Raw genomic sequence first — 16,913 nt, forward strand, 5'->3', positions numbered from 1 at the left:
AATTTTGATATACTCTCTGGTTTTCTATTTAAATCTAATATGAAATTGTTTGTATCGTGCAAAATTAATTGTCTTTTGTATTTTTAATAACTCTCGTTATGCTGTATTATTATTTTGTTATTTTTTGAGGTAATTATTTTTAAGCAGTACACCAACATTTTCTCTCTTAATTTTTGAAACTAATATCTCAAATACTATAGTAGAGATAACAGAGACTTATCACACTGTTACTGGTGACATCAAAATGACACTTCTATCATCAGAATGCAACTTTGTTACTGGTATGCATTTCGGTTCACAAGACCCTCATCAGCCATACATAAAAATATATAAATATCTGTTGTAGAACAAATTCTCTGAGAAATTGACATTAATTACAATCTACAATTTAAAACATACCTGTTCAAGATTTATTTTTACCCACATGGCACAGTAGTATGAGGATAAACATTTATAAACAGGTCTACAATATAAAGAAAATCTCTTAGAGATTATCAAGAGATTTTCTTATATATATATAGCTCTTTTAGTATACAGCAATATCAGTATATATGGTATACTAAAAAAGCAATAAAGTTAGACTTTAAGACTTAAATTATAATTGTATAAAATAAATAATTCTAATTTAATAATTTAAATTAATTTAATTCTAATGTTACTCATTATTATTCAATGAAATGTTTTTTTTACAGATTATTAGGTCAAGATGAATATTCTTGTAATTGTAAATTGTCTATATGTACTTGTTGTTCCTAATATGGCTCAGCTATTATTATATAGCAAAGAAATTGAAGTGCCAATTGGACGAGAGGTTTATCTTACAAAAAATGATCTTCTATTTCATACAATTGATAAAGGTTTAATATGCAAAGTGGAAGTTGTTACCAATGAACCCATGACTCAGAGAGTTGGTTTATTTGAGCCACAGGTTTGTAATTTTAGAATTATTATGTTAATATTTAACTGAACATTTAAAGTATGGATATTTAATTATAAGAAATGCTACAATTAATTATGGTGATTCTTATAATTAAATGAAACAATGTTAATATATTGAATATTTATAAATTTTTTTATGGACTAGTTGAGGTAAAACATTAACAAAGTCTCTTCTGTGTGGCTTATAGAATTGAGTTTGTTCTCAACATTTGATCAGTTGATTTTGATTAAACTTTGTCATTTTACATAATATGAGATGAGGAAAATTAAAATATAATTAAAATTGGGGGGTTTTTATGCCTGCAGTGACATCACTGCCATGGTAATGGCAAGTGACTGTCATAGATGGCTCCCTAAAACAATATTATTGACTTGCTAGTGCTTTGACTCAATTCTTTGTGTTCAGACAGAAAACAAACTGTGCTTAATATCAGGTTTTATTATAATTCATTCACTAGAATTAACAGATGTCATAGTCTAAATGGAATTTTGAAAGTTGAGGGCTGTCATAAATTATATCTACCTTTTTAATTTTTTTTTGAAATTTTTACTCCCCCTCCCTTCATATCCAAGTTTCTATAACCTCTTCCCCTCTTCAGACATTCAACAAAACTTGACCTCCCCTTAAAACCTTTATCACTTTATGAATGGTAATTACAATAAGTAGAAATGAAACATAAGAAATTTTGAAATAAATATAATAAAGTGCATAAAGTAAAAAAATTTAATGAAATAAATGGATGTCCATGGAAGCTCAACCTCTCCCCTTCCCTCTTCAGACTTGTCATAGACAAGTCTGAAGAGGGATCCCCTTGACCCCCTTGACCCCCTCGACCCCCTCGACCCCCTCCCTCCCTTCCAGTGTAGATGTTTATTTAAATGTTAATCAATTTTGTCATTTTTCTAAATTGATGAATAAAAATTAATATATCTAGTAATTACCTAAAAACATTATAGGAACAAATAATAAACACAACTATTGTCTTTTATACTCTAATTTTTTTAGCTTATGATTTATATAAATACAAATTACTTCTTGAGAAATTCTAAAAATATTCTGAATAAAAATTTTATTGACATTTAGTTATCATAAAACACCATAGAAGATAGACAAAAATGTTAAAAAATATTTAGATAAAAATTTTTTTAATTTTTAAAGAAAACTATTTATAAAATTCAAAATTCCATATGTGTAAAACTTTTTATAAATTTAAAGGTAAAAAAGACAATCCTAAAAAGTTGTTGAGGAATGAATATGCATTTAAATCTTTTGCAGTATTCATCTTTTTTTTGGCTATTAACAAAATTGTCAAGAATAATTTCTTTTCATAAGATTATAAATCATTACCTAAATCATTTTATTTGTATATAATTTAATGAACATTTGAGATGATTTATAGTTTTTTTTATGTGCTAAATTAAATTATAATGAAATAACATTGACGTTAACAATTAACATTAACAGTTGCAATGTTTAAGAAGTTATGTGCACAATAAAGATTGTTATACTGTTCATCCTACACTGGAACCTACTTAAAAGGTGGGCAGATGTTTTCCTCTCTGATTTGAATGAAACTTGGTGAGCACATAGCCTTAAACACTAATAGATCTTTGTAAGTGGGATAATAAGACCCACTTCTCAAGCATTTCTGAAAACTGGGCCTTTGAAAATTGAGTGTGTAGCTTCTAAGTCTTTGGAAGATTCACTTCTTGTAATTGGGATGTGCAAATAAATAAGATGCTAGGCATAGGAACTGTGCAATGTAAGTTTGCACCTTTTTTATGTGTAACAAAATTATTTTGTTATTTTACCATATCATTAGCATTATTATCACTATTGTTATTTCTCACATTTAAAGTTTATAACACAAGAGATTAAAACGTGATGCCATTTCCTGTTTAGCAAAACAAAGTCTCTGTAGATTTAACTCTTGTTTGACATTAAATAAAATTTTTATTTTCTCAAATTTATTTTTAGAAATTTTTTCATCTGATTACATACTATGTCAACACAAGCAAATAAGCTTCAGACATTATTGCAGATGTACAAAAAAGACAAGTCTCATACGAGGATAGGAATAGCATAGTCACAGTGTTTTTTAATTGTTAATGTTAATAATGTTTCTCATGTGTTAATAATGTTTCTCATGTGCTTGTGTTTGTTACACTTCAAATATAACAATATAACCCTATCTGGAAATAAATATGAAGAAATAAAAATTTTATTTAATGACATACAAGGGTTAAATCTACAGAGACTTTGTTTCGCTAAACAGGAAATGGCGTCACGTTTTTTAAATTTCTTTTATAAACTTTAAATGTGAGGACTAACAATAATGATAATAATGATACGATAAAATAAAAAGTAATTTTGTTACACATAAAAAAAACTAAAAGTGCAAAGATGCAAACCTACATTGCACAGTTCCTATGCCTAGCATCTTATCTATTTGCCTATCCCAATTACAAGAAGTGAATCTTCCAAAGACTTAGAAGCTACATACTCAATTTTCAGAGGCCAATTTTTCAGAAATGCTTGAGAAGTGATTCTATTATTTGGACAAGGATTTGTTTTGTGTTTAGTGCTTGCTAACATGCTTGCTAAGTTTCATTCGAATTGGAGCAACAAATGTCTGTCTATCTTCTTGTTAGTGCATTCAGACATTGAATTTAACTACTACTTAGCGATATGATATGATTATAAGTGTTAGAAGGCCAAACCTTACAGCATAGCCTTTGAAAAGGAAGGATGAAGAGTTTAAGAGGAAGTGAGAAGAGGGAAGAAAAGTAAAGAATAATAGGAAAATGTGGAATGTGACCCATGGCACTTTTGAGTTACATTTATTGAGTATACTTTAATTACAACACATGGTGCATAGCCCACAGAAAACAGTATGGTCAAAATATACACAGAGAATAAGTCTGCTCATGGTACTGCCTCTAGGAAGACGGAATGTGAGCAATTGGAAGCTCTGCACGTGGGCAACTGCCTCGATGCTCAAGAAACTGCTGAAAATACCAATCCCGATTGGGTTGGTGTACAAAAGCACAAAAATTAAATGTGAAAATAATAAAACAAATAACTGAAAATAAATGCAAAAAGTCCCCTGTCAACCAACTCGGCCAGGTTACAGTGGAGAGCAACAATGCAAAGAATCCCCAGATGGCCAACTCAGCCAGAATACAGTGAGAATACAACAAAACACAAGAGAGTCCTCCAATGACCAACACAACCTGAAACCAGTGCGGGGGTGGTAATAAGACTGGAATCCCCAAATGGCCAGGTCGGCCAGGTTACAATGGGTGTTTCAAGTGAAGAGAGGGGTATGGCCTAGAACGAAGGGGCCGTGACCTTGATGCCCATGATGAAGTTCTTTAAAGCATTTAATGTCCATTTACTTGTGAAAAAGTTCTTTGGGGCACAGAGCCAATGGAGGCCACACCTGTACAATGTCTTGGTGAGGGTCTTTCTCGGTGTCCTAAACTTGGGATACCCGAAGATTATGTGGTGGAGATCTTCGTCTTCGCCCGAACCACAGTCACATATTCTGTCTCCTTTGTGGAGAAATCTTCTTAGGTAGGCACGGAAGTTCCCGTGCCCCAGAAGGATTTGAAATAGGTGAATGGGGTGAAGTAGTCCATCTTTTGCCTACTTGCAATGTCCGGCAGGAAATCATGGGTAGTTCTTCCTGTAGTATCGCTGTTCCATCTGGCTTGCCAGTCTGAGATTGTAAGTTTTTTAAGTCCTCATGCTGTGGAGCTCCCCGAACATTGGTTTCGTTGATGATCGTGTCGCCCTCTTTGCAAGAAGGTCAGCCATCTCATTTCCCCCAATGCCAGAGTGACCCCTAACCCATGTATATGAAACCTTTGGAAGAGGGTTACTATTCGTAAACTGATGTTCAGTTTTGTGTTTAATTTGTGGACTTGTAGTAAGGCTGTCTTGTTGTCACTAAGAACTTCCACAGAAATTTTATTTTTCTTGTTAAAGTGAGTGTCTATGTACTGGAGAGCCTTAGTATTGCAAGACTCTTGGCTTGGTTGACTGTACAATGCCCTTCCAGCTTTGTATTCATCTACCAAATGTTTCATTTGTTTGGCCCAATGATAACCTCAGAACACCCTACATCTTCTGGGGTCTTTGATCCATCCATAAAGATTTTGAACCATGATTGATTGTCTTGGGTAGTGGTATGGATATTGTTTATAGGATACTGGCTGCAGGCAGGGTGCAGTTTGTGGTGCCTGTGGGTGTAGTTCATATTGTGTTTAATGATGTACTTGGCTATGCTTTTAATACTCGCTGGAAGGTCAATCTCTGTAAGGAGGCCACTAGGATTTCTACTTAGGTGAAACTTCCAGTACGTTTCCAGGATTTTGAGGTCTAAGGGAGCTAAGTTTGCTAGTACCTGGAGTGCATTGGTAGGTGCTGTTCTGTAGGCTCTTGCTACAGTTAGCAGGCAGGCCTGTTGAATGGATAAAATGTTTCTTTTAGTCTGTTGCTTGGTGACTGCCTTTCCCCTTACCTCAGCCCCATAGAGTACCAGCAGTACTCTATGGAGCTGAGGTATGGGGAAAGGCAGTCACCACTTGTAGCACACTTGTAGATTCTTCTGCTAGTATGGTGTTTATACCCCATTGGTTTCTACAAATAGAGTGCAGAGAATTTAGTACATTTTAGGGTACATTTAGGGCAAGTTTAGTACATTTTTTCTTGATGTTCTGAATATGGGGATTCCAGGTAAGAGTGTTATCTATCAGGATTTTAAGATACTTTATTTTGGTATTTGTATGGATCTTTTGGCCATTGATTTTGATAGCTGGGTGCTTGTCTATGGGCCTTTCCTAGGAAAAACTATTGAGTTACATTTTCCAATATTGATTTTAAGCTTGTTATTTTCGGCCCATCTATTGACAGACCTTAATAGTTTATTCATGTTAACTTGCAGCACCTCTTGGTTCCTGTGCTCTTGGTTCATTGTAATCAGTGTGTCATCTGTGAAGCCAACTACAAGGTTTGTCTGAAAAGTAATGTCACTGATTTTACTGTGAAGTGAATACATGTTGCAGCGTGCTTGAAGTGGTGGGGATCGGTGAAAAAAGGAGTCAGGTTACTTATGCATGCACGGTTGCTCAATTGCCTCTGACCATCCAGAGAGTAAGGACAGGCATTTTCATGAACCTTGTTTTCGTCTCCCGTTCAAGTCACAATGCAGTGCTCAATTGAGCAAAGGATTGCCATCAAGTTTTGTGAGAAACTTGGCAAGTCTGCAGTGGAAACTTTTCCCATGATAAAGACTGCCTTTGGTGATGATTGTTTATCGGAACACGAAGTCTACTGGTGGCACAAGGCATTTGTTGAAGGCCGTGAAGAGATCAGCAATGAAGCCTGTGCTGAAAGGCCATCAAAGACCACCACCGATGAAAATGTGTGACTGAACTCTTGAACTCAGACTGTCATTTGAGTGTTTGTTTAATGGCACAGACATTAAATATTCCAAAAAGTACCATTCATGAGATTGTGACAAACTATCTTTAGATGACAAAAGTGTGCACAAAGCTGGTGTCCAAAGTGTTAACGGATGACCAAAAATTGCACCAAGTTGAAATGTGTCAGGAACTTTGGGACTGTGTGTGAAAGTGACCCCTACTTTTTAGACAATGTCACCACAGGTGATGAGTCTTGGGTCTTTGAGTATGATCTTGAAACAAAAAGGCAAAGTGCTGAGTGACACATTTCGGTGTCTCCTCGCCCAAGAAGGCCAAAATGAGCAAGTCAAAGATCAACACAAGGCTCATTATGTTTTTTGACATCAGAGGGCTTGTCCACCACGAGTTTGTACGACATGGTGTAACTGTCAATGACAAATTCTACGTGGAAGTGCTCAAGAGACTCAAACAAAGGGTTCATCACGTCCACCTTAACATCGCGGATGATTAGAAACTTCACCATGACAACACACCAGCCCACACTGCCTTCCTCGTTACTTGCTTCCTGGCTGATTCGAAGGTACCAACAGTTCCCCAGCCTCTTCACAGTCCTGATGTGGCACCCCTGACTTCTTGTTTCTGCACTTGAAAACTCCCATGAAAGGACAGTTGACAAAGTCAAAGAACCTTGTACCAAGGCTCTAAAGGAAATTTCAGAAAAGGCCTACTGTGATGCCTTTGATGCCAGAAAATCTCGCTGGAAACAATGTATCGACGCAGGAGAAACCTATTTTGAAACCTTTTAATGTATTGTACTGATCGGATCAATAAATGTCTTCTAATTGACTCACTGACATTACTTTTCAGACAAACCCTGTATGTTAGCATCAGAAGTTGCTTGATTGGAAGCTTGACTGTCCTGTAACTTCAAGAGGCCTTCATAGGCCCAACAGCCACAAGAGGGGCCCAGAGCAAGACCCCTGAGGCAGCCTTTACTTATTGCCCTTGTGAGTTAGCTGTGCTTGCTGTTCTGTCTTGTAAAAAACTCCTGAATAAAGCAGTGATGTTCTTGGGGCAATTATTGTTATTGAGAGAGTTTAATATCACCAGCCACCATACATAGTTGAATGCTCCTTTGAAATCTATAGAAACAGCTAATGTATGCATGTCTTTCTATTTGGCTTCTTTAATGATCTCCATAAGTTTGCAGAGGGCTGTCCCTGTACTTCTGTTTTTTCTAAACCCATGCTGGTTTGAGTGGAACAGCTGCCTTGATTCCATATGATGTAGTAGCCTCCCTGCAATTAGAGCATCTAACACCTTTCCAAGGATAGAAAGCAACAAGTTGGGCCGGAAGTCTTGTGGCCTGGTCTGTTGTACAATGTTGCCTTTGGGAATTAATTTAATATGGGCTGCCTTTCAGTTCTAGGGAAATAGCCCATATAGGCAGATTATTAATTAGGCTACTTTTATGATTAGGTGATGAGTATTTAATTTTTCTGGAAGCAAAGATTGGATGGAGGTCTGGATAGTGCAATCCCACTCTGGGCCAATTTTTTCTTCCAGAATATTCTAAATTTAAAATTAAAAGTTAAATTTATTAGATAAATTGAATTGTGTTGTTGTTTATGTTATATGTTAACTACTTATTGTTTTAAGGTTATGCTCACTTTCAACAATAACTGCTTATCCATATAGTTTATGCCTACATATGTGAAAAATGATCAAGTTTGCAAAAGTTTTTAGTATATGTTCGTTTGTCAACAATTTTTATGGATTGTTCTTTTTAAACTTATTTAAATTTTAAAAATATTTATATTTATATAGCTATTTAAGTAATAGTATTAAAGGTAAAGTTTTATTACAAAAAGCAATAATTATGAACAGTTTGTGAATTATCAGCTGTGCTTTTGAAACTTTATATAGTTTCCATATTGAATGATATATTTTGATATACGTAATTTATTTTATTTCAGATATTTGATTGTAATTTTCAGTCAAGAATGATAAAATATACACATTTTGGATCACCTCTGTTAAAACAGGACATTGTCAAATTTTCAGCATATTTGTTTCAAGAAAATGCAACACTTTCTGAGAGGTTTTCAGTTTCCTTTAATATCTTGAATTTACCTTATAATGTGACACAAACTATAAATCCACTTACTGTAAAGGAATTTTTTGGTTTGTCAAATCTAATTGATGATAATGTTCTTAAATTTAAGTATAGTAAAAGCAATGGTGCTGTCTGTAAAGCAAGATTTACCAGTTTTCAAAGTAAACGTCCTGCACATGGTCAAATAGTTGTTGGAACAGATAAAAGACCTATTGATGTTATCAAAAGAAGATGTGATGAATTTTTAAAATTAGGTTTGAGATATGAACATTTTAAACCTCCTTCTCCAAATATTGATTACATTATTATTGTTGTTGAAGTTAGTGATCCTTTATTAAACAATGGTGAACCTTATATAGAATGGATACATCTTCCAGTTATAATAGAACCAGGATTTCCAAATTTAAAACCAAAAGCATCTTTTTCTAGTATGTATCTGATGGATGTTGATCAGTTCATTTTAACAACCATTACTCCATCTGTACTTTCTGGGTTAGATGGTGAAACATCTTCAGAATTATTAATATTTAATATTTCTAAACCCTTGGATCCATCTAATGGTACTATTGTGCATTTATCTGATCATACTAAACCTATCACATCGTTTTTGCAAGCAGATGTTAATAATTTTGAAATTGCTTTTAAACCACCTATAAGATCATTTAATGATAGAGAAATGTTTGAAGTTGGATTTAACATTTTTGATATGGATTATGCTGCTAGTGATCTTGTCACGTTACATATTGCTGTACGAGCTGCAGTTACTTCTGCTCCTCGTGTTTCAATAAATACTGGTTTAGTTCTGTTGGAAGGTCAGTCTCGTTGTATTCTTCCAGAAAATTTAGAAATTGTTGACAGTGATAATATTGATGATGTTAAAATGTTTATAACTGGAGGTTTGCTTCATGGTAAACTTGAAATTGATGGAGTTCCAGGCATTGTAATCACACAAAAAGATCTTAAAGAAAAAAAAGTAATTTATTATCATGATGATAGTGATACTACTAAAGATAGTATCCATTTAAGAATTTTTGATGGAACACATTCTACACACACAAAATTTCCAATTACCATTATACCTAGAGATGATAACATTCCAGCACTTATTATGAATGTTGGATTAAAAGTTGAAGAAGGACGAACAGTTAAAATATCTTCAGATTTTCTGTCAGCACATGATCAAGATACAAGTGATGATTTTCTCATATTTATATTGACAAAGCCACCAAAAGCAGGTACAATATGGAAAATGTTTCTTTGGGAAACCACTGGTAATGAAGTTACTCAATTTACTCAAAGAGATATTAATAAAGGTGTTATATATTATCATCATTTTGGAAATGAGGTAATTTTTTAATATATAAATTAAATATATATTAGAAGTATGAACATTTTATATCATATATTTTATTTGTTCCAGATATTTATTGATGAATTTGAAGTAATGCTTCAAGATATGAATGACCCTCCAAATAAATCACCACCACATAAAGTTTCAGTAGTAATAAAACCAATTGGAGATGATCCACCCAAAAAATCTCCTAAATGTTCACTTTCTCTTGAAATACCAGAAGTTGAAATAGGAATTATTACAAAAGCAATGCTACATTATCAAGACAGTGATTCCAAAGATCATGAAATAGTTTACTTAATAACAAATTCTCCAAAGTTTATAGGATCTTATGCTAAATCAGGTATTTGAATTATATAATTACATTAAATAAATATACTACATTATTTAATTATATTACTTATAAATGAAATTAATTAAACAAGAATACAGTACGTTAATTGAATATTTTCTAATAATTTAAAATGTTAAAATTGTCAGTTTAAAAATATTGTTTAGATTTCTTTACTATCACAAATGTGGAGGAGCTTGACCCTAACCATTGGAGGACACTTTATCATATTTTACATAAGGAAGTATTAATAAAATATCTAGTTATGTCACTTGGAATGTCTTTAATAAAAACAGTTTTTCCTGTTATTCTTACGATTAATTGTGATTAATGGAAATATTCAAAACTAATTACATCCATGATAAATCAATAAAATTATACAAAAAACAAACAAACTAAACAACCAATTAACTTCCAAAAATATTTTTCTATGTATGTTCCTTGGAACTTAGCATAAAGTTGCTATTGTCGTAGCACAAATCATACAGGAACACTCCTTTTGATAGAAAAAGTAGATTTATTTTCTATAATTTACAACAGATATGCATTTCAGGCTCTATGCCCTTCTTTAGTCCTTATTATCATATACAAATTGGTAAGATTAAAAATAATTATAATAATTTCCATCAAAAGGAGTGTTCCTGTATGATTTGTTGTCAAATGCAACTTTAAGTTCTAAAGAATATACAACTAATTGTGAGAACAGCAAGCAATCAAGTACTTTATTTTTCTATATAAGAAGTTCTTAGATCTAAAGTATTGAAAAATTTAATGATATATCTAACTATTGTTTACATTAAAAAATTCTACAGATGTTGTAAATATACAAATATAAACATCCATTAACCTGCCAAACAATTGTCAGATTATAACAGGCCAAATTACTGGACTTTAATTATTGAATAATAACATTATTACAGTCTGATGTAGTAAATTAAATTACACAAATTAAGTTGATATGGAGAATAATTGAGTGAATGAATTTAGTAATTAATAAAAATTATTCTAATTAGGATTGTTGAGAGCTTGTATGGGGGTCTTGGAGTCCTTTTACCTGTTTGCAGGCTCCTTTAGTAATTTTTGTTGTTTCTTTCCAACAGATGAAATACAGATATCCCCTGTATAATATGGTAGTTATGTTCTGAAAAAGTACCATGTTATGCAAATCTGTGCTATACAAAACTAAGGATGAATGCAAAAACATGGGGTTAGGTTCCAAAAGTTAGCAAAAGTATTCTGTTCTTTTCTGTTACTAAGACAAATATGTTTATGAAAGCAATCAATACTTAACTAACAATCACAATTAAAACTATTGTATGACACATTAATATTAATTTTAGTTAAACTAGGGCATTTTCTTTTTACAAAGTAACATTTTCATCTGAGCTTTTTTGTTGATCTTGATCAGAAATATCAGCAACATTTTCATTAAATTCCTACTATTAGTTCAAACTCTCCCTATATATATTTATATATTTTGTTCAAAATTTCAATCGTTAATAAAATACTTTTTATTCATCCACTCAAGTTCAAATACATTTTTTTAAACTTGTAGTGGATGACACTTGATGTTAATACAGTTTTTTTCAAATATTAATTAATTAAATTTAATTAATTAATTTTAGTTTTATATGGGAGAAAAAAATTTCTCTTATATAAGATATTTAGCAGAGTGTGAACTAAAATAAAATTTTTCTTTGTTGACCTAAGTAGGAATTGACTTTAAAAAAATTTTTTATACGTGTTTTTTTTATATTTTTATCATAATTTTTTATGGATGACAAATTAAAATAAAAATATGTTATTGATTGAAAATTTGTTGTAGAGGCTTGCATTTGTTCAGTCAAGTACCAAGAGATTTTTTCCTTCAGAATTTGTGTTTGAATATTGGATTGCTCAAGTTGGGAACTGTACAAATACTGAGATATCACTGTATTTCATTTATCGTTTTTACAATGAATTAATCATTTGTAGGTAAGTAATACCTACAGTTAAAAAAGTTTAATAGCATTTACCTAAAAATATTTAAATAAATTTTACTAAATACGAAGATTAATCTGTAAAAAAAAAACACAGTGACAATCTTAAGGGCTAAAATCTGAAAGCAACAACAATGATACCTGATAGTAAAGTTAATGCAATTTTTTTCTTCCTTGTCCTATCAATTTTCATTAAAGTAAACTTGATGAAAAGCACAAAATAATTTGAAAATTTCATTATTCTAAAATCCATGGGCAAATTTGAGACAACATACATGCTTACTGAAATAAAGAAAATATATATTAAATAACAAAGTTTACACTTAAAAATTGTGAAATTTTGTGTGGAGGATTTTCAAAAGCATATTAGAATAAAACCAGAAATTGTTGTACAGGAGACATCTCTAATTTTCAAACCATGTTAGAGCAAAACTGTGTTGTAGAAGTACCGTGTTATACAAGGGATATCTGTATATAGCAATCTTTATTAATAAAAAGCAATCTTAAAGATTTTATTTTGTTAGTAAGAACAACATTAATTTTATAGGGATATGAACTACTCTGGGTCCATAAGTTTTCTCCTGGCCCATGAAAAACTTTCCAGCTCTCCTCTCAACAGCCCTGATTTTAACTTATATTAATTTTCATTGCCATATTTTTTAAATTAACTATGTTTTTTTCAATCCATTTTCATTACAGGAACAGGTAAAATAATTTCATTAGCAGATCATTTAGTATCAGCTAAAGATGCAAAAATTCCAGCTATCCAATCATTTACTCAAGAAGAAGTTAATCATCATAAAATTGGTTACATGCCACCAATAGAAGACATAGGACCTTATCCGTTATACCTACAATTTGTTTTTACAGTTACTGATAAACAGAGCAATGCTATAACTAGCCAATTATTCAATATAACTCTTTTTCCAGTAAATAATCAGGTAATATTAAATTTCTGAAAATATCATATATTTTTGTTTAAATTCATTTTAATGTAAAAGTATCATTGCAATTTTATTAGACAATTAAAGAAACAAGCTAATATTTAATTGAAATAATGCATATTTCATTACTTAGATTATTATAACAAATTACATTTTGTCATTTGATGGGTGCTTCCAGATTTTCTGTGGCCATAGTTCTGTCAATTTTGTTTCTGACCTTAGATTGTTTCTTAAAAATGCTCATCTCATCGACTTCTACAGCCATTTAAATTTATGGTATATCAACGTGAAACATTAACACACTCTATATTTATTTATTTATAAAAAATCATATATTTTTAATTCTCTAGCAGAGTTATTTTTATAAAAATTTTCAGATAAGAGTTTTCTCCAACAGATTTATATTGTTAGAGAGTTTTTATATCAAGAAGTAGAAATTAAATTTTATTTATTACTTCATATTTGTAGGATAAAACAGTAACAAACAATAAAATATTAGCTTGTTTCTTTTTGTAAAGAAAAATATTTTCATATATCAGTGAAAAGATGACATAAATTTATACAAAACGAACATATACATGACTTATTTTAAATAGAATGTGCACTATGTTTTAATTATTCTTTTTTTAACATTATTCTGGAATCCTATTGTTATGTATAGTTTGAACCTGATGCAGACTAATTAAATTAGCCAAAAACAATTTTCCTAAAATTAAATGCTGTATTGAAAAGGTTTTCTGATTATGTAATTATAGTCAGCCTATTGCTTATTTATAAATTTAACTAACCAAATATTGTTGGCTTTTTGACTAGTCTGCAATTTTTAAATTAATTGTTTCTGTAATTTGGAGTTAGAGTTTAAGGTAATGCTGTCAACTCAAATCAAATTTAATAAGTAGAAAAAATTTAATTTAATAAATTAATTTAGAAATGATGACTTCTGAAGTTCTATGGTAATTTAAAATCCCATATATCATATTTTTGCAAATATAACTTACTATAGCATATAATCCTGCAGAAAATTGCTAGAATGAAAATAAAACCTTTATTTAACTCTCCATGCCTATGGAACAGTGTTTATTTGCTTCATAGGTGCAAGTTTGTACAGGAAATCCTTATTAATTCAAACTCTGACAGCTCAAAAACCTGTTAATTTGTAACTGTACTTTTGTCCCAGCTGGGGATATGGGGATTTACATGTTAAGAAATTTGGTTAGTTCAAAATACAGCTACTTTGTAATCTGAAGTGAAAATTCTGTCTGAACTGTCATATGGCTATGTTAACTCATTCATTTATATTGTGACCGGAGGGTCGGAGTCTCTTTGACCCCTCGTCAGGATGTGACACCAACGAGTCTGTCAAGACTCGGAAATCGTGACACAGAGTTCTTATGTCATGCAAGCGGTCGCGGGTGAGCAGGTATGTTCGCTGTGGAGGTGGAGGTAGGAGAACCGAGGAAGTGAGTCACTCAGGAAACTTGCTAAGTAACAAGAATAACTTTAATAAAAATGTATAAAAATTTACAGCACAATGCATAGCTAATAATGACATACTCCTAGATACACGGAGAGAGAGAGTTTACAACCGCTTCGCAAGTTGATAAATACCTGGGTTAAGGAGATGGGAGAGTCCTTGAGCCGCCGAGTATCTACGATCCTAGATGGTATATTCCACAGAGGTTCACAATTCACAGAATAAACAGTCCACAATATAAAACAATCCGCACGGTACTATGTCCACGGTATAAAGTCCCGGTCTTCTAGGTGGGGTCGCTTCGGAAGTAGATCGGAAGATTGCGGGAAGTTTTCAGGGTTGGACTCGTGGTGGCTAACCAAACGACGACTGACAGATCTGTCATCGTTCTTTCGTATTATTTTTCGACTTGGGTTTTTTCCATGAGGTCAGAATCTCGTTGTTAAGGGTCGGTGTCCAATACGTGAATTACTTCTGAAAGTTCCGGGTGACATATGTCTAACTAGATGGATCATCCTCAACGAGGAAGCAAGTTCGTGGGAAATAATTTTTATGGGTTTCAACAGATCTTTTGATAAAATGGTGGAGGGAAAAATCGAAAAATTTTGGATTGAACACCTTCGTCCCTTCGTCCGTCACAATATCAAAGTGCTTCTTCTATGCTATACAAGAACAATAAACCCAGAACATCTGCAATCTGTCAAAAGCAAAGTCAATATGACTTTGCTTTTACAGTAACATGTTTTTATACAGTATCATGGCTGTCACTTTACATATGGAATATCCCTTTTTTCTTTTATTTCACAAAATATGACTGGGTTTTGGGATTGTGAGATTGGGCTACAAGTAGCATATTAAAATATTTGTAGGTTTCTAGACTAATACATTTAGGCAACTTACTACTTTTTGGGCTAGTTTAAAAATAATTTTGGCTATATTTCAAGGAATTCTGCCTCACTTTTAAAAAAATCAAACCTATCTGGCAACCTGAGAGGTTCTCACCAGATACCTGCAGTTTATTTATATTATCGTCATCGTCATTTCGTCAATTATTAATTAACGAAAATAGTATTCTGTATAAGTAACCATATTCAATTTACTTAATAAATTGTATCAGTTACGTAGCATTTGGCATATCATGTAGAAATATGTAAATCTCAGATAATTCAAAATTTGATAATTTGAAGTTGTGAATATTTCATCTGCTGAATTTCAAATTAATGAGAATTTCCTGTAATTGAAGTTTTAGAATTTCTTTTGAAACTATCTTTTAAAAACAGATAATCCATGAATAATCTGTGTGAAAATATGAAATATCTGATAGTATAAAGTGAAATTAGTAGGTTTTTCAGAATTTTCAAAAAAAATAGAATTAATTTATAGTAATAGTGTATTTACTATAAATAAAATTACTGAATAAAATTATTTAATATTAAATAACTTTTTAATTGGTTAATTTAAAATTTCAAGAATATTTCTTTGTTTCTGTTTCTATCAACAGCCTATATAAATTAGAAAAGTTTTCATATTAATCAATCATGTAAATTAATCATATACTATAAAATATTTCATGAACCAGGTTGTTCAATAAGTTTTGTCGTTCGATAAAAAAAACACAATTTTATGCTTTGAAATACATTTTATTATTCAATATAATTTCCCTGAACTTCAATACACTTGTTCCAGTGATCTTCTAATTTATGGATTCCATCCCTGAAGTGAGAATCCGGAAGACTGTCGAAATACGCTTCTACGGCTGCTATTACCTCTTCGTTCGATGAAAATCGTTTCCCACGCATGAATTTTTTAAGATGTGAGAACAGCCAGAAGTCAGAGGGAGCTAAATCTGGTGAATAGGGAGGATGTTGCAACAATTCGTATTTTAATTCACTGATTTTCGCGATGGTTTTTTGAGCTGTATGAGAGGGTGCGTTATCTTGATGAAAAATGATTTTTTTCTTCTGTAAACCAGGTCTTTTCTCACGAATTTTTACATCCAGCTGGTCCAAAAGATTACAATAATAGTCTGAGTTGATTGTTTTACCAGTTTGGAGATAATCCACGAACAAAATTCCTTTTGCATCCCAAAAAACTGATGCTAACACCTTCTTGGCCGATTTCTGGACCCTAACTTGCTTCGGAGCCGAAGTACCGGGTTCACTCCACTCCTTAGCCTCTTGTTTTGATTCAGGATCATGATGGTAGACCCAAGTCTCATCCATAGTAATGAAACGACGCACAAAATCCTTTTTATTTTTTCTAAAACGCTCCAAATGTTGCTGAGAAAGTTGCATTCGAATGTGTTTTTGCTCCATAGTTAGTGAATGCAGCACCCATTGTGCACACAGC

General features: G+C 32.1%; 1 protein-coding gene across 1 annotated transcript in view; it reads left to right on the forward strand.

The window, feature by feature from the left end:
• Positions 1–706: 706 nt before the first annotated feature.
• Positions 707–16,913, forward strand: part of LOC136984695 (FRAS1-related extracellular matrix protein 1-like) — a 54,640-nt gene continuing 38,433 nt past the window's right edge. The window contains exons 1-4 of the mRNA XM_067281778.1: positions 707–928; positions 8,346–9,830; positions 9,906–10,179; positions 12,846–13,087. Of these exons, the coding sequence (XP_067137879.1) occupies positions 707–928; positions 8,346–9,830; positions 9,906–10,179; positions 12,846–13,087 (2,223 nt within the window). The remainder of the gene's footprint in view (positions 929–8,345; positions 9,831–9,905; positions 10,180–12,845; positions 13,088–16,913) is intronic.

Source organism: Centruroides vittatus, unplaced genomic scaffold, assembly GCF_030686945.1.
Source record: "Centruroides vittatus isolate TY-2023 unplaced genomic scaffold, ASM3068694v2 contig_926, whole genome shotgun sequence".
Taxonomy (NCBI): Eukaryota; Metazoa; Arthropoda; class Arachnida; order Scorpiones; family Buthidae; genus Centruroides; species Centruroides vittatus.